General features: G+C 39.0%; 1 protein-coding gene and 1 non-coding gene across 2 annotated transcripts in view; both read right to left on the reverse strand.

Moving 5' to 3' along the window:
• TMEM144 (transmembrane protein 144) overlaps positions 1–15,642 on the reverse strand; it is a 35,450-nt gene extending 19,808 nt beyond the window's left edge. The window contains exons 1-7 of the mRNA XM_024568633.3: positions 15,410–15,642; positions 12,578–12,749; positions 10,214–10,336; positions 8,257–8,356; positions 6,343–6,423; positions 2,582–2,663; positions 642–718 (exon numbers count right to left, since the gene is read on the reverse strand). Coding sequence (XP_024424401.2) covers positions 642–718; positions 2,582–2,663; positions 6,343–6,423; positions 8,257–8,356; positions 10,214–10,336; positions 12,578–12,686 — 572 coding nt within the window. The 5' untranslated portion in view covers positions 12,687–12,749; positions 15,410–15,642. The remainder of the gene's footprint in view (positions 1–641; positions 719–2,581; positions 2,664–6,342; positions 6,424–8,256; positions 8,357–10,213; positions 10,337–12,577; positions 12,750–15,409) is intronic.
• LOC112312710 (U4 spliceosomal RNA) lies at positions 4,535–4,673 on the reverse strand. The gene has a single exon (XR_011650434.1). It is a non-coding gene; the product is annotated as a U4 spliceosomal RNA (small nuclear RNA).
• Positions 15,643–19,128: the final 3,486 nt, after the last annotated feature.

Here is a 19,128-nt window from a genome sequence, read left to right on the forward strand (position 1 = left end):
CCTGCATGACATCTAGCACAGGGCTAGGCCACAGTGAGTTCTAAACACAGGCTGTTCAAAACAACCGTGGAGATGCACAGATTTGCCTGTGTCTTATCTGACTATGACAAGGTCAAGAGGAAGTCCTGATTTAATAAAATAATGTAGACATTTAAGGTAAAACATTACTTCGTATAAGAAGGACGTGTTTCATTTTAAACACTGGAATCGTGGTGTTACTCCTCGGACTTTGTATCTGCAGTGAAGCAAGCGTTTCCGTTGATTTTGAGGGGAGGTGACTAGTGTTTTGGATCGGTCCCTTCAACTTAGTACAAAAGGACAATGGTAGGAAACAGGAAAGAGTTTTAGGCAAAACCATTCCTCTCTGAACTTAAAAACAAATTTTTAAAGTCTATTTTAATAGAGCTTTAAGGAATATACTGTTGTAGAAATAACTGCAGTAGCTTAGGAATTCCTTGAAGCTCTGAGACGAAGGACTCTGTATTTGAAAATTCAGCAGGGCACAAGAAAGGCTCTTCACCAAGGAGCTAAAAACATCAGAACTTGTGTCAGCAGTTTCTTCTTGAACTCGGATGAATATCACTTCACTCTGGTGATGCTTGCCTTAAGCAAATGTAAAACAGGATCATAGAGCCTCTTACACTATGCGCGATTGCGCTGTGGAAAGGTTATCCACCCAGGAGCAACCAGGACAAGGGTCTTGAGTTTTGTCAGTCACCTGTTGAAAATATCAGCACAACAAAACAAAAACAGCCTTCAGTTATTAATCACATTGGTCACAAAAAGATTTTCAGTGTTTTTCTCCACCCTCAAACAAACATACTTTAAAGTGTGAACATTTTCTGCTAAGTGTTCTGATTCTGTGGCATCTCTTATCCAATTGTTTCTAATTCTCATCCTCTTTAATTCAGAATGGTTCGGTAGTTGGTAAGTGTCCATGTAAATTTTTTTACAGTTTTGACATGCGGTTATTTTGATATACCTATCAAAATTAACAGAAGTTGCTAATGCTTATTTCATTTGCGTATTTTGATAATCTGTAAAGACATGAAAACTCAGACTCTTCTTCTATGGACTGCCTTAGGTCAATAGGCAATTTTTATACAGAAACTTTTTTTTTACTGAAATCTGTAAAAAACATTCTAACCATGTTTCAAGATTAGGCTAATATTCTAAATCAGGACAAATTATGAAAAGTATTGTTACAAAAGTATTTCTACTATTATATGTAATCGTCTTTGTCTCTTAGCTGAAGTTTCTTGCTGTTACAATCCTCCTGCTTTCGTAAGAGATAAGAAACTCGATTTGAATTCTTTGTCATGTGCTAGGTCACGTTTTCCTTTGGCAATAACTGAGGAGGTCAGGCTGAATGGTTGCATACTAACCGATCATGCTGTTCATGCATCTTAAAACTTGGTTTACTTGTACCCTTCCATTTTGCCTAGAAAAATCTAACCTACTACGTGTCTATCACCAAGTTGCATTTATGTTATTTTATTTTTTGTTCCTTTGTTTGAAGGGTGTTTGGTTAGGAGGTATATCTGGATCCTTAAAACAGGCAAGGAACACCAGACAACTTCTCTGAACCCCGACTCCTCCATCCCCATGAAAACATTTTCCTGATTAGAGATGCTTCTGGATTCATAAATCTCTTTTCTCTTATACTTAACTAATTTTATTTAACTTTAGTGTCAATTTCCTGGAGGGTTCAGTCATTTTAGCTGATAAGAGTTTTGATAGGAGAAGAGAGAAGAAAAGATTAATTTGGAAGTGAGGAGTAGAGAGGCAGCATCTTCCAGGAAGGCAACACTTCCTTGCGGGTGTGAAATGTCAGATTCAGTGGCAACCAGAGACCACGGAGGCCTCTGCAGGTGGAAGAGATGCTTCAAAGAGGAAGGACTAGAGAGTCTGGGCTCGCAGCAATGGGGGTTTGCCTTAAAGTCACTTTATCTAAGAGCCATGCACTTCTGCGGTGTCAGGTCTCCTTTAAAGGTTGTTCCCATCTAATCTAGATTTGCTATTCCAGATTTATTTTGGCTCATCAAAGTCAACACAGTCACTGCTCACCTATTTCATATCTTTACCTTTGACTGGAACAGGATGTGGCAGAAAAGAGAAATAGGAAGAAAATAAAATGCAATTCCTACTTTTGTATGACACGACTTACACTTTCATTGGCTTTCTGTGATCTACTTCCCCCTGCCCTCCCTGGGCCTACTTTAACACTCCTTCCTCCTTCTTCCTAAAGTAACTTTTATAGTTCTCTACAATATTCAGGGCTCTCCTGTTGTAGAAGCCCTTCTGGAATGTAGAATCATTCCAGAATATGGGCTTACGTATACAGTTTCTAGTAGGACTCTACTGTTAGTAAAAATAAATAGACTTCTGCGTTTGCTGAGAAGCTTTCCTGGGGAAGTATTGATTGCTACATAGCCCTAGTTGTAATAAATATTTTAGATAGCCCTGGCTGGAAAAATAAAAAACACAGAAAGCATCATCTCATTTTTGTTTCAAATCCATGCATTTTCCGTTTACCTTAATTTTATGTTTCAAAGCACGTTGTCTCCCATACTATACTCACATGCTCTACCATTAATGGGGTGGTGTCCACAGAATATGCATTCTTCGGTATTTCACTTTTGATGAAGAAAAATATGAAGGCACTGTAAAGAAAATAAATGTCAGTGATGCTTATCATGCACCCTGGTTCATATCAAGTTGCTTGAATTCTAAGGAAAAACACAGCTTAAGTCAAGTTCTACTGACAGGACGATGATTTCCAGACTGCCTCTCCAGGCCCGCCCTCTCTCCAGGTCTGCCAGGCTCTTCCGCACCTCTCATTGTCCTTAGCCGCAGCAGGTTAAAAGCTAATCTCATAAGCTTTCCCCCTCAGTCAGATCTGTCTCCTGATTTTCTTGTTTCAGTCAATGTCTCCATCTTTCTTTTTATTCCTGCTTAACCCTGGAATTACATGGTAAAATAATACAGATAAAAACTACCTTGAAATAATAGTTTTTACCTATTATATTGAAAAAAAATCCCAAAGTTTAATGACATCTTCAGATGGACAACTATAGGAGACGGGTACTCCTCATGGGCGTGCGGAACTGTGCAACTCCCACAGAGGAGACTGTGGGGCCATCTACCAAAGCCACAGGTGTGTCCACTCCTGACCTTACCAATACATTCCAGGGCCTGTAACACAGGCACAGCCACGCTCAGGCAGGGGGACCTTCATGGTCACACAATGGCATACGATGCAGCTATAAAAAGGATGCCTTCTATGCTCTGATAAACAGAGACCTCTAGAATTATTTTAAGAGATAAAAGCACATGCATAGCCTAATGACTTTTCCCCCTTCAACATCTCTCATAATGCACTGTCTATTCATGTCCAAAATCTTTGTGACAAATGTCTCACTTCCTCTTGACTTTTGCACCATGCAAACATGTTAAAATATTAAATTGATGTAAGAAAACTCATGAATTTGATATACTTTTAACATTCATTTTTAATACATTTGCATGGTTCAAAAGTTACAACAATATGTAATATTTCCAGAGTACATATTTTGCTGAAACAGTGTAGGTGGCTAAGTATGAAAAAGTGCATATGATGTGCTATTTTTCCCATAAAAAGTAAATGTTTTCAGATAGCTTCCTTAGTTCAATCTTTTATTTGCTTTAAAAACCCCGAATGGCTCCATAATCATTTCCATTGGAAATTTAACTTTCCTTTTTGATTTTCATTGCTGTCTGCATGTCACCCAACTCATCACATAATTCCCCACATGGACTTCTATCTCTGACCATCCCCGAACTAGCAGGACCCCCATCCACAGGTTGTATCTCCTTAGACTGAGTGGGAGATGCCTGGGAGGCATCTCGGCAGAGATGTCTGGCCTGGTCTGCAGTTAGACGTAAGGACTGTGGCTCTGAAGAAAGGTAATGGCTAGAAACAAAGGTCTGGGTTTGCTCACAACACAAGTCTCCAGAGAATGCCAGTTAAGTGAGAAGAGAATGGAGAGTAAACTCAAGGATAATCCAGAACATTTCTTTTGTAATAGAAAAGAAAATCTGTCTTTTTATGAACTCTTACTGCTGGATCTTCCTGAAAACAGGTCCAGAGTGTCCTGGACATTGTTTCTCGGTGTCAGCTCCACTTCCCCCTTGGATATTGTCTCCTGAATACGGGGTCTAGAGGACTGAACTCTACATTTTCTCAGACTGCATTGGCAGCTAGCTTTTGTCAATGGGAGGGATATGCATGGGATTAAAAGGTGGGAGATACTATTTTGTTTTGGCGATGGCTCCAGAAATTTCTTCAGTAGACATCAGTCAGAGCAGAGGCAATTTCTTCAGTGGTGTCGGCCAGACTGTGCCCTCCAGGGTGCACAGTGGCACCACCTTCCTCCTGCTCCTCTGGGCCTCACAAAACTTTTATAAACGATCCCCTATGCTAAATCTTCAGCTATTTAAAATACCCAGAGCAGTTTTGGTTGTAGAGACTGACTAATAGTTACCTTAGGTATCATACAGGGAAAATGGAAGGCTAGGAATGATCTACCCAATCCTTTAAAAACTGAATTGTACAGAAGCAATAATTTCAATTTTAGCAATAATTGCACCTCGGATAAACCTCATTGGCTACAATACTGCCACTGTGCAAAGCTAATTTCAATTTTAAAAAGAAAAGCAACATCTTAAGCTACAGTAATCATATTCCAAGTTTCCTTATACTAACCATGAAGCTCTTAGCTTATTCAATGGATGCTCTTCAGAACGAACTAATTTAACTGGGTTAAGATAATGAAATAAAAGGTTCCAGAAACTCCTTTCAGTGAAGAAGCATAGAAGGGAGCCAGGACGCAGTAGAAAAAGAGATCATTGCATTTTCCTGCCACAGACAAGGCTCCAGACCAAGCTGCATGAGTCCCGGGTGCACTGATTAGTTTACCATGGAGTTGGACAATGCACATCCAAAGGGGAAACTAATTGCACAGGAAATAGTTACTAATTAAAGTAATGACTATCATGATAAAAATTACCCAACATACAGAGCAATAGCACTATACAAAGAGCTTAACATATTTCATTTCATTTCATCCACAAAATGTCTTATGAGGCTGATGCAATTATTATGCCAAATTTATCCTCTGATAGAGAAACCAAAGCTTGGAGAAATTAAGTGATGTGCCCAAGGTCACACAGATAGAGGTGGTAGAACATGAATAATCTGTAATTTTAGAGAAAATACATTTTCTAAAGAAAAAGAATATGGAGAAAAACCATGCCTGATGAGTGGGTAAATTGGTCTTAAATCACCATTAAGTCAAAACTAAAGCACGGTAACATTACAATTTTTAGGTGTAAAGAAATTGTTTTTGAGAGAGCTACTCAAAGCTAGAATGCTGTGTGAATTGTACAAAATATATAATATTGCCTCTAACCAAAAATGTCAGGAATCTGCTATTTTAGAATAATCTGTTATTTCTTCTCCAATTGGCCTGAAAACACTCTCTAAGGCAACATTTCAATGACAAAGATCCTCTTCCTGAGTGTGGCTGGGGAAAAGTCATCAGTGCAGGGGGAAGGGAAATAGAGTGCTCTTTTCCTGAAGAGTAAAAAAAGTACTAAAGTCTTTCCAGGCAGAGCTATCCATTATGTGAAGGACTGACGGGGAATACAAATGCAGTCTAGGGAGGAAAGGGGACGGAATGTAAGGTGACCTAATTTCTGATAGATTTTCATTGACTGGGCACTGCCATACGGAGATGCAGAGTCATTTCATCCTCATTCATATAGAGTGTACAACTAGACACAGATATATCTAAAAGTCCTTAACTGGGGGTGTGTTAGCATCTGGTTACCTAACTGGGTTAGGAAGAGTTGGGTGAGGTGACAGGGAATTGGAAGCGGGGTGGCACAGACGGAGTGAGAACAAGAGGAGAGAAACAGTGGGTACTCTGGGGGCCTCAGGAAGCCGGCACAGCATTACTTACATGGCATTTTTCAGTTTGCAAAATACTTTAATGTGCTATTTAATTCTATTTTTTGATCCACGTATTATGATTTTCTAAATATTACAGATAATGAAAGTGAGCTTAAAAAGGGCATTTTCCTAGGATTTCAGAGCTTTTAAAAGCCAATGCTTGGACTCTTGATCCCAGAGTTAGTGCTTTCTGTCCTCCCAAGGCAAGTCTATCACTGTAAATGAAGAATCCGAGGAAAATCGTGTCAATTTATGAAATGCAGATTTACAAAATGTAAACATGTCAGGATGCTTTAAAAGTACTCTACATGTTTCGAAGAGCAACAAAGTCATTAGAAATAGTCGTGCACCTTACTATTGAGAGCCCAGCTCCAAAGTAATTGAGCAGTGGTTTTGCTACTTCTTCTGCATCCATTCCAAACCAGCCGAACCTGGAAATTAAGAAAGTCACACCAGTAGATACTGTTGAAAAAGTGTTCATCATAGTGTTTAAGGGCATGAATTCAGGTTCAAATCCTGGGTCCTCATTTACTGTGGCTTGGATACGTTATCTTCACTGTGCCTCAATTTCCCATCTTTAAATGGGGATAATTATACCTACCTTACAGGTTTCTTATGAAGATTAAATGAGCTAGTACATGTTAGTACATGTAAAAAGTACCAGTGTCCCCTTCTTACTAAGACGAAGGAAGAAGGAAGAAAAAAAATAGATTAAGTGGGTAATTGAATGTTAATTGGTTGGTTGCAGTTTTGTACAGTATTTCAAATAGACTTGTAAATAACTGCTTGTTAAAGACTCCCATTCTTCAGCATCACCTTAAATTCCTTTTATTTCACACCTCTACATTGTAGTGATCATTACCAACAATCTCTGTGAGACACCCAGGAGCAAGAGAAAAGGAGGAAAGAAGGAAAAAAGAAAATAGTAAACATAAAAAGCAGGGTGGGGAATGGGGAAAGGACAGGAAGGAAGGAATTGGAGGTTAGTTTGTTTGGTTATTAGTGAAGTGGTTGTAGTGATTAATTGGGAAGACTCGATCAAAACGTAAGGTAAGAGTGATATCTTCCTTTGTATTCATTTTCCCATCCCCTTCTTGAATGTTAATCTTAGTGCTGACCGAGAGCCATGCAGCGCAGGCCAGCAGAACTCCCTGTGATAGGGGGCTGCTCTACGGCTGCACTGGACGGCAGCCTCCCCTTTAGGCAGATATGGCTGTTGAGCCCTTGCAGTGTGTTTACAACTGAGGAACTGAATGTTTAATTTTATCACATTTTAATTAATTTAATTTTTTGGCTTTTAATTTTTTATTTATTTTTAAAGTTAAACACAATCTCAACATTAAAAATTTTGGGGTGACATCGGTTCGTAAAATGATACCGGTTTCAAGTGTGCAGTTCTACGATACATCATCTGTGTATTGCATTGTGTTTGCCACCCAAAGTCAAACCTGCTGTCACCATGTACTTGACTTTCCTTACCCTTTCCAACACCCTCCCATTGGTAGCCACCATACTGTTGTAAATTTAAATATAAATGGCCACAAGAGGCTTGTGGTGACTATATTGGATAGCCCAGCTCTAGAACTGGGGTTGGCAAACTCTTCCTTAAAGGACCAGAGAGTGAATATTTTAGGCTTTGTGAGCTGGATGGTGTCTTGCAACTACTCAGCTCTGACACTGTAGTCTAACAGCGGCCATAGACAATACTTAGATGGAGCAGTGCGGCTGTGTTCCAATGACACTTTCTTTACAATCAAGTCTGGGAAGCTGGGCCCAGGTCTGCTGTCCCTGGCCCAGATTGTAGAGGGAAGAATATATATTTCAGAACTAGAAGACATGGGCTTGAATCCTGGCTTATTAGCTCTGTGACCTTCAGCAAGTTATTCAACCTCTTTGAGTATCAGTGCTCTTATAAGATAGTGCTTACCTCATATATTTGTGAAAATAAGATAAGAATGATGCATACAATGTGTCCAACAAATTGTCACGCAATGGAAAGAAAAGATAAACATTCCCTTTCTCCCTACTTTTTTTCCATAGAGATAATTCTTTACTATATCTTGATCAAATGTCTAGATTGTTTCTTTAGAACTTAGGGTAAATAATAATTAAAGGTGCCATATTTTATGCATGTATCTTAGCTGCAATCTCTGAAAGGATGAGAACCATATGTTATTCCTCTCAGCTAGACCAATCCCTAACGGTAGCCTTACATACAGTATGAAATCAGAGAATCTTAGCTGAAATAGTTAGCTTTGCATTACCTTGAGCTTGCCCAACCAGTTAAGGCATTAAATGATCCCCAGATTAAGAGTCCAAGGCTTAAACCAATGGTTTTGATAATTGGGACAACAGCAATGTTCCCTGTAGATGTAACATACAGAAGAAAGGTATTATTTTCAATGCAGAAAATACATTTGTAAATTGAATTAATTTTTATTTTAACTTCAACTGAAACTAATGGGGTTTGACCAAATTTAGTAAGCACAATTCCTCATTTCTAGATAAAATAAACACACTTTTCCATTAAACTGATAATTATGATTGCTAGAAGAACTAGGCTCAGAGCAAAATCACGCCAAAGAAAAAAGTTGAACAGCTCCTTGCCTGACTGCACCAATATTTTTCAACCTTAACATTGGTCTCTGTTCTCTGAGTTTTTGCAGTAGTCATCAATGATTAAATTAGTAGTGACCATCCTCTTAGACTTGAACCAGAGCCAACCACTGTCTTTGGCCCACTATGACCCCAGATTTTGCTCTTCTACCCTCACTGACTTGTGTTCTGTATTTCAGCATTCATTGCTTTGTTCTTTTGAGGGTCACTCAGGCCAAAACTGTGATCTTTTTTTATAGTTCTTAGCCCCTCAGCAGTCTGGCTTCCTTACAGGAATCTTTTCTGGAAAGCTTTCCTCTCTTGACTTCCAAGATGACCTCATCTTCTGATTCCCTCCTGTTCCTCTCTTTAGTTCTCTCTCTTTGGATTTAGGTGCCTACTAAACATTTTCCCTAAAACAGGTTCCCCCTCTTGCTATGCTCCTGGGAGCATGCTCCTTCTCCACAATTTTATGCTTCAGACTGTCAATAAGAGATCTCCAGCCACATGTTCCCCACTGTGGAACCATCAGGGACTTCAAACTCAGATGGTCCCAAGCTGAACTCATCATTATCCCTATCAAACAGGTTCTTTCCCCCATTTTCCTCATCTTGTCATTGATACCACCAGCCTCCGAAACACCCACAATGAAATCCCTACATCATGATAGGCTCCTCTTGGGTCTGCTGTCCACATCCAATCAGTTACAATTACCTATAGCATCCACATCTGCAACATACTTAAAATTAGACCCTTCCTCAATTGACTTCCAGTGGAACCTGCGGGGTGAATATAAATGCTATGGGGTGGTGATCGAGATCTACAAGATGAATGAACGCTTCCTCTGTGCCTCTATCTCAGGTACACGTGACAGACATAATCACACTAAGGTATAAATGACGGATGATAATTTAAATGCTAGGGGAAAATTAAAAGTTAACTTTTTTGTCCTCCAACTTATGAACTTTACTAAATCATTTATTCAAATTGAGTGCCCAATATATTTTTGACATTTTAAAATTTATTTGCTTTTAATCACATTACCTTTAAAGAGCCTTGATACTTCTTTTTGCTAAGGAGAAGAAAGTTCACTAGGGGGGTACTTATATAAATTCTTGATTAGTTAAGCAAAAGCATAAATTCTAGTTGCATAATTTCAGGTATTGATAAGGCAACAGAGGAAGTTTTCTGTTTGCTTTTGTTTTTTTGTCAGTGCTTTTGAAATAACGTATCTGCTCTTGCCCACTTTAAATCACAAGTCCTAAAAACAATATATGCAGAGTATTAATTATAAAATATTTCTGATAAACATGCTAGAGGAAGAAAGGCCAGAGCACTTAAACTCATATGTGAGTTACGTTTGAACCGATAGAGAGCAACTGTAATATTTTTGCTATAATTTTCTGTCAGGGAGCAAGAAAACTATCACTAAGGGGAGTCAGAAAGTGCACCAAAAGTATTTATGGACCACTGAAATGAAAGAAACTAAATTGTCAATTTCTAGTATCTATGACTATGGACTATTCAGAAGTGCTCTTTGTGCCATTTCCTTTTATTATGAACCAGAGTTATTTTTTAATCACAGAATAAATCAATTAAAGTATTAAAAGATAAGTTATACTTTACCTGTTGCCCAAATACAGCCCCCAACCATTGCAAAAGGCCAAAACTTAGGGCAACGTAATATCAGGTTGGCCACCAAGGCAACCAACCACACGGCAGCGCAAAGTACCCACTGGAGAAACATTCCTGGAATAAAGGAAATTGGTGTCAGCGGCTCAAACTGATTTGAGTGGATTAATGTTTAGGAATACCAATGAGATATTATTATAGGAATGGCCACAATTTATTGAATGCCTGTATGCCAGGAACTTTGCACATTTAATTTAATTCTGACAATTACTGTCCATCACAATTAACCCTAGTTCAAAGACAGAAAATGAATCTGAGATGAAGCAACTTCTCCAAACAGCTAGCAGTTTGCAGAACTGGAATTTAAACCGAGGTTGTTTGATTCTAAAGCTTACTAAGTAGTGCATTCCTGCCTAACACCTTTTCCCATGTATTAGACAAATCAAAGATTTTCTACCAAAGAGTACTGGCAAGACCGAGTCTCTGTATTTTCATTCAGATGCCACACCCTGTGCTGTCCATCACCAAAAACGTGGCATTAAGAACTTCAGAACTGCACAACAGTGATTTAAACCTTTGGGGATCATTTCTGCCACCTCTGGGGAAAAAATACAGTCATTTAGGGTCACACGTAGACCTCACACATTAGAGTTGAAGGCCTGTGATGAGCCAGACACTACAAACCTGAGAATTAGCCTTCTAGGTCAGGGCTACTCTCCTTCCTGTGCTCTGGGTTGCCATTTGCCAGTTATCTGAACATCACATGTTGATGCGCGATATATCTGTCCCTTTGTCAGTACCTTCTGCACCATCTGTACCATATCTGTACCTTCTGCACCATCAAGGGTTGGGGGTGGAGGGCGAAAGGAAAAAGGACTCATGGACATGGACAACAGTGTGGTGATTGCAGGGGGCTGAGGGATGTAAGGGGGTTAAACACTAATGGAAAAAATACAATTAAAAAATAAAAGGATAAAGAAAATGTCGACGTTCAAAGAAATACTAAGGCAGTGATAACTCAGTGTAGCACTTCTGACGCTCACTTTGGAAGATGTTTGCCTGTCTCTGTGGAGCAAAATAAAAACGGCTGTTAACCTCTCAGATGAAAAAATGTAGGGCCATAAAGATGAAAGGGAACATCATTTTCCAAGTTCTTCATTGTATAAATGGGAACTGAGAACAAAAGAGCTTATGAGGCTTGCCCGGGGTCACACAGTTGAGAAACACTTAAAAGCAGGGTTCTCCATCCCGAAGTGCGTATTATGTTCCTCTTTTAGTAGTTTCCATTCCTTTTCTAACTTCAGAGGAAAGGAAAGGCTCTGGAGGAAAAAGAGTTGTAATTCTTCGGTTTACGTTGTATCAAGACATGAGGAACTGGGAAGACAACGCATCTGTTTCCTAACAGGTGTTCACCATACCATGTCCAATGCCTTCTCCTACCTTTAATATAAAAGGCAGGTAGAAAACAAGAACCGTTGCTTTTTCCCTAAAGTTCACATTATAGTCAGTTCCACTATAATGCGACGTTACAGTCCTAAAAATCACTGCACTACGTAAAGTCCTGCAGTAAAAACCACAGCTTATGGGGCAAATGGGGCCAGGGTACGACACAGAAACTTCATCACCAACATGGTAGAAAAAAAGATAAGAACCTAATACAAATGATAGTAGTTTTATTGCACTGGTTAAGTAGTTAAGAAATTCACACATGCTACAATAAAGATGGCTCTGTAACATGAAAAGACCTAAGTTTGCCATGGGAGCGGGCATGGGAAGTGTTGCAGCTTGTAAGCTCCTGTGAAGGTGGTGGACGGAAGGTTCGAACACCTCCAGACGAGGAAGGCCACGGTGCGGCGGGAGCTCGGGGACGTTTAAGGGGTGTGTGTGTGAGTGCACCTTATGGATTACTACGTGTCTTTGTCCATCTGGATGCAGTTTTCTGTGTTCGCCCAGTGTTTGGTCAGAGTTGGAACTGCACTTAAGCAAACACGAAATTCGTGTTATACTCAAATTGTCCTCCGTTCTATCAATTGTTTTGGAAATTGGTGCTTTTCAAAACAAGTGTTATTAGTAGAATGGACTGACTTCCTTTTTTTGTAAACATCACAGATATGGCCAAAAATCTTTCCAGACTATCTATCCTAGCTTTACCATGAAGCACAGTCTTAAGGTTGTCCTATAATGAGTACCTCTCAGATAGATTGGCTTGGCATTATCAAATGACTTATTTTAAGCTTGATTCATTTGGCACCAGGTTCAACAAAATTTACTTTTGTAGCCATCAATTTTAAAAGACCCAAATAGAGAACCTCGTATTTAAAAACAATTTAAGGTTAACAATGAAGAAAAAGTAATTACCATCACCAGTATTATATTTCTTAAGTGGCACATAGTTTGAGCCAAACAAAAGGATGGCCACAGAAGAGGAGATGAACCCAGTGGTGAGGTCTGTCCCGTTGGTGCTCATGGTCCCAGTTCTGCCTGAGAGTGAGCTGCTTCACTTCAGACCTGGTGTAATTTTCAAGAGTTTCTGAAATAAAAGAAATAAAGATGAAAAAACGAACAAGTTATGAATCTGTGAACAAATTATGATCAGTACGTGGTACTTATTGAGTTTTTCAAAAGTATACTAAGATTATTTCTTCCAGATAAAGCATTAGGACATCACAAAATGGTGGTATGTTCATATTCCATGTTCATTTATTATTATTATTATTTTTTTTTACCAAAGCCTTTGTGATCTCTAATCTACAATTACAAAAAAAACTTTGCCTTCAGAGCTGGAAAGCCTCACTGCTTCTAATGCCTAGAAACAGTTTTATTATACTATAAAAATTCTGTGTATGTAGACAGGTGTAATGAAAAGCTCTGTGGACTAGAAGTCAGTTGGTTTAAGTTGGCTCTTGTGACAATCAAATGAAACCACGTGTGTGAAGACTTCCAGAACTATCAGAGCCGAAAGGAGCAAAACCTTTTGTTGTACTTGCACCGTGAGCTCCTGGGCACACTTAGGGTGAATTGCTGCTGCATGCTCGGGATCCCCTAGAGGTTAATGCGCTTTTCTTCATCATTAGTACCACAGTGTGTGTTATTTTAAATACTTCACAAACTCCTTTCTCTTTATGACTTTTTAAAAAATTGAGCAGATAGAAGAATTTCCCAAAGATCTCTTCAAGAATCTCCTAAGTCTGTTCAAAATTTAGATTCTTGAAAACTCCCTGCAGGAATATCCTCAGGTAGAAGTTCAGCTCTGTACTATCAGCCAGCCCGCAGCAGAGTGAGAGGCAGCTACTAGCTCGTCAGCCCCGTGTCACCTGGCAGCCACTAGCCACAGATGGTTAACAAAATTTCATTTAAATTAATTAAAATGAAGTAAAAGAAAAAAAATTCAGTTCTTCAGCCATGCTAAACACATTTTAAGTGCTCAATGGCCACATTTAGCCAGCAGCTACTGTACTGGACTGGAGAACCTTTCCCTCACTGCAGAAAGTTCTATTGGACAACACTGACAAGCTTATTAAAAAGTTCTGGCTCCCCTATGAAGAAAAGACCTAAAACCACAAGTAGCCAGGAATCAGGTATTTTTCATAAGATAACATTTGGAAAAGGCTACTAAACATAACTCATTTTTTATTTGTGCAAACTACAAAAGAAAAAAATAACCCAAAAGAATCATTTAAGCACAGGAAGAAACCGGAGTCTTCCCACAATACCATCTTGAATTTATATTTTTCAAGTGAACTGACCTTTTCGTTCACTTCTCCACGTAAACCGTTTGAAACGGAATTGAGGATAATCCAGTCTTTTTAAAATTTTCCCTCCAAATTTAATGTCATAGTGGTAAGTTCATTTGGATATGTACTGAGTAACGTAGGTACATCTGAAATCACATTTCTTTGTTATTCTACAATGATAAGCACTTACTTTAAAGGCGTTTCATTTTTGCAGGTGTTGTTCCTTATGTGTTCATACAGAGAATGTTAAATATAAAACTGCTTACAATACATGTTCTCTGGCATTGTTAGGGATAATTGGACTGAAAACAAGGATAACTTCAAAAGTGCTGAATTCATTTCAGTAAGAAAAATATCTATTTGAAATAGTATGTACTTTCTTAGAAAAACAAAACAACCAAACTGCTGGTGAGACAGCATCCTCCGTGGGGCTGGAGTTGAGCAAGAGACACGGAGGCTTGTAAACACAGACACATTCACACTCTTTCAACAAGAATAAGTTAGGCAAAAAGAAAGTTCTAGTCCTGCAATGGCTTGCATAAGCAGGCAGGTGCAATTTGCTAAGATACAGCAATAGGTCCCAGGGGTACGAGGTGCCCGGGAAGGAGATCATGGAATTAAGTGTTAGCTAAGAAACCAGCTTTAAAAAAATTAATAAAAATAGGCAAAATGAAACAAAACCTTCATAAGCACATTGATAAGAGAATGTCAAAACTTCAAAAGTAGCAAATCATTTTAGTGAAAAGATGGCTCTATAAAGAACATTGACAGCCCTGAACTTCCCTGAAAGAGTAACTTGAGTGCTCATCAAATTACTGACCTTCATGTCGACTGCTGAGTGAACAGGAATCGGTGTTACTTCACTTAAAGTTGTTTCCTGCAGATAAGTGAAGTCTATTGCATACAGCTCGGGCACGTTTCAGAGAGCGTGTGATGTAATTTCAGTGTGGGCTGTGAATAATGCTCTAAGAGTACCTCTTTCTAAATCCATGACATTTTTGTGGAAAAAGAAAAGCGGTATCATTTTGTAAATAAACTTTAATTTAATATACTCTAAAGTAGTTTTTTAATGTTTACTTTTAAATGCCCACTGGCATTTTATTGAACTATATTTATACATTTTTTTCTAGTACTTTACAACAATTTTATTAGTAAATACTTTTCCTCTAAATTTCTCCTGCTATTTAAACTTCTGTGCAGAATTTTGTGTGTGTGTGTTTGCTGTGTTCTTATCAATACTGTTTGTTCCCCTTCAGGGATTTCGGTTTTAGTTTCATGTTAATTTCCTTAAATCTTCTGGCAACCTCTGCCAGTGTCTTGGCTAAAATTAGCAGTGCTTTCACGTACTTATTCTGAGCCTTTATTTTTTTTCTTTTTAATCATTATCATGTTTTGAAAAATCATAAGATGCTCCCCTGCAAAGTTACGTGGGTTTACTTTCAGTTGCTGTACTCACTGTGCTCACACCCTGAGATCCGCCTCCACCGCGCTGCTGTGCGGAGCCTGCTCTGTTCTTCCTTCTGCCGTCCAGGCACCGTGCCAGCCTCAGCCTCCACTTCCTTCTCCGACAGTTACCTATGGTGGAAGACCGGGGAGGGGGCGGAGAAGGACTCTTGCATCCAAGACCCTGAGCCCTTGCTCCCTGGGCTCTCCTGGCTGCCAGGCCAGCCTTTACTTCCTGCAGGAACAATGACCTACACACCTGGCTGGAGGAGGGGCAGGCTCTATCTCAGGAGCTCCAAAGGCCTTGCCCGAGAGTGGTGGGATGGGGAACATCTTCGCTCATCTTCTGGGCGGGAGTGCGTGGTCATGTGACTCCCGTGACTCTGAGGAGGGGTCGTCAGGCCCTTTGTTTATCTACCAGCAAATTACAAAGGCTTTTATTCATTTGGAGAGATGATTTTTCAGGGAACTCTGACCATGTCACTTTCTCTAAACATCACAGAACTGGGTATTATTTGTACTATTTATGGATAAAACCAAAGACCAAGGAATTTCACACATTGTTGTGAAAGATTATCTAAAGCTGAATTTTTTTTCAGAGTATTAAGAAATTTATCTGAATCACTAATGTCACATCTCTTGTGACATCACAAGGTTTTACTTGTAATCACCAGGCCTTTATAAATTCACCAGAACAAATATCCTCACATTTATCTAATTTGTACTGAGTGCCACATGAGAACTATACAGGCTTCTCATGCTTGGCTGCACATTACAATGCCGGGGGAGGTTTTTTTGTTTTATTTATTTGTTTGTTTGTTTTTAAAATACTGATACCTGTACCTCACACCAGAATCTTGAGGGGGTATGGCTCAAGAATCATTTTCTTTTAAGTCTCCTCCATGAGAATCACATCAATAGCTGTCCAATTGTATTGATGGTAAGAATCAATCTGTTGGGGGAATGAGGGGGACCTGAGGGGGAATGAGTTAAAATGCAGATTTCTGACATTTTGGTTTAGATTTTAAGAAACATTGCTCTAGTTTCTCACTCTCTGCTATGTAGCCACAGACTGCATATGACTACTAAATTTATATGAGAATTAAAAATTCAGTAGTTCACTTGTACTGGACACTTTTCGAGCACCCCATAGCCATGTCGCAGACTTTAGAGTACTTCAGTCATCACAGAGAGTTAACAGCAGTGTTCTAGACTGTTCTAGCTCTGGGACTGCATCTGTGGCCTGTACAGGGTGCTACCCTTCATGTAGGTTCCAGACTGGCAAGGGACACAGGTATGAACAAGTTCAGAAAGGGGAAGTGCTGGGTTCTCTCCTTGTCTGAGAGTTCAAAGAGGGTCTCTCTGGGGAAGTGGCCTTGAACTGAGACAATCCAGTGGTTAGTAATGGTTGTGGAGTTACAAGTAGCAGAAAATAGAGATAAGGAGTGTCCAAAAAGGAGGTATCCTGGAAGAGAGTCCTGCTTTAAACATTATTCACATTTATAATATAGTGTATGATAAATAAAAGAAGAGGAAGAGTACCATGCCCTTTAAAGAATTAAAGAAGCTAAGGCTTTTCATGTAAGGGAGAGGATTAATTAAGCAGCTCAGAGAAATTTGAAGTTCCCCTTTCCACACATACATATTTACAGATATACTCATACGCAAACTCTCTCTTCTGAAAAATATAGGGCCTAGATTCAACTGTTTATCTTTGTGATTAAAAAAGACCTCAGTGATCATGTGATTTGTTCTTGCTTCAGATTCACATTAAGAAACTGAGATTCCCATTGTTGTGAATTTCCTAAAATCTAAAAATGAGTTCCGGGCTAAGTCAGGCTTGAGGATATTTATAACAGAATATTTCAGTTCAGTACTTTTCACATCATGCCCACAGAGCCAGACCAAATATGGGTTATCTGCTGCTTAAGCTGAAATTTTTCTTTCAAATTGTTCATTTGCACTAATGACTAAACATAGAAGTCTGTATTGGAAGACTCTTTGCAAGTAGATGAAGGTTAGTTTCACCTCAGTTTTCTTGTATATAAAATATCAATATAAAGATCTGTGTATCTCTCAGCATTTTCTGTGGTCAAAAGATATATGTAGAATATTGTTAGGACTTCTGGTTTCTGCACTAATGTTTGGAGATCTTTAAAGTCAGCACTGCTGTCATCACAATAAGAAAAAACCAAACAAACTGAAAATCAACAATTCTTATCATCACTACCAGAGAATCGAGGTCACGGGACAAATTATTGCCCTGAACACTGAAGACACAGGTGAATGCACAAAATCACAACTTACTAGGAGCAGAAGCCACTGGAGCCAGCAACGATGGGTGGAGAGCATGTAAACAGTCATCGGGGAGCTGCTAGAGACTGATGGGGACTAAATGAAGCACTGAAAGCCTGGGAAGGCAGGACCAGTGTTAGGGGAGTATTCAGACTTCAGTAGGTTTTACCTTCAGGAGCCACTTGAGGTTCTCTCGGTGAAGATCAGACAAAAATTCCCTCCTGCTTCTGGCAAGGGCAGGGAAAGAACAATCATTTTGAAATACACCCAGTGCCTTCAGTTCCCTGAAAGAAAGTCCAGCCCTCAAGGGGAACTTCTTTATGAAAGTGTTTTCTGACCAAGAAGAGCAATTAGACAACTTGAGCCCCTTTCTGCTTCTCTAGCTGGCACGGTTAAGAAACTCTTCTGAAGGTCAGAGCCCACTAATTCTAGCTCAGTAAAAATGGAGATTTAATCACAAAATTCCCTAGTACTTTACGACCATCATAAAGATACTCCAGCGTAATAAGTGTGGATTACAAAGGAGAGATCTGCAAGACACACTGTTTAAGGAGTTTCTAAGAAAACCCTAAGACAAGAGAAGAGACAAAAGGACTTGAAAGGAAACTGAAGAAGCCTCTGCCGCCTACAGCCAGAGCAAACATTTCGACACAGCCGAGCTCCTCACCAGATAAACATAAAACCTCACACTAGAGGCCTGTTTATCTCAGCTCCTATTATCCAATATATCACCTCTGGCTTTCAACAAAAAATTACTAAGTGTGCTAAAAGACAAGAAAAAAATTCAGTCTGAATAGATAAAGCAAGATTAAAACCAGACTCAGATATGGTAGATATTTTATAATTATTAAACTGGGATTTTAAGTATTTATAACATGCTAAGAGCTCTGTTGGAAAATGGGGAAAATATGCAAGAACAGATGTGAAATATTAACAGAGAGATGAAAATTCTCAGAATCAAAAGAAAATGCTGGAACCCCCAAAACACTGCACCAGAAATGAATACCTTTCACAGCTGAGAAATAATCAGTGAGCTTAAAGATATGTCAATAAGAACTTCTAAATTTACATGTAAAGAGACAGCAATTTAAATTAGAAGAAATGGAGTATTCAAGAATTATGGAAAAATACAAAAAGTGTAACATATAGGTATACTGCAAAAAAAAAAAAAAAAGAGAAGAAATATTTGAACTAATAATGGCTGAGAATTTTTGAAAGTTGATGACATACCAAACCAGTTACAGAAAGTCAGAGAACACCAAACAGGATAAAAAAAAATCTCTTGAAGGCCTGTCGTACTCAAATGGTGAGCACACAGCACAATGTACAGATTAAGTGCCATAGAAACATAACACTTGAGACCTATGTGATCTTGTTGGCCTATGTCACTTCAATAAGTTTAATTTAAAAATTAAAAAAATCAAACAATGACAAAAT

Source organism: Desmodus rotundus, chromosome 9 (assembly GCF_022682495.2).
Source record: "Desmodus rotundus isolate HL8 chromosome 9, HLdesRot8A.1, whole genome shotgun sequence".
Classification (NCBI taxonomy): Eukaryota; Metazoa; Chordata; class Mammalia; order Chiroptera; family Phyllostomidae; genus Desmodus; species Desmodus rotundus.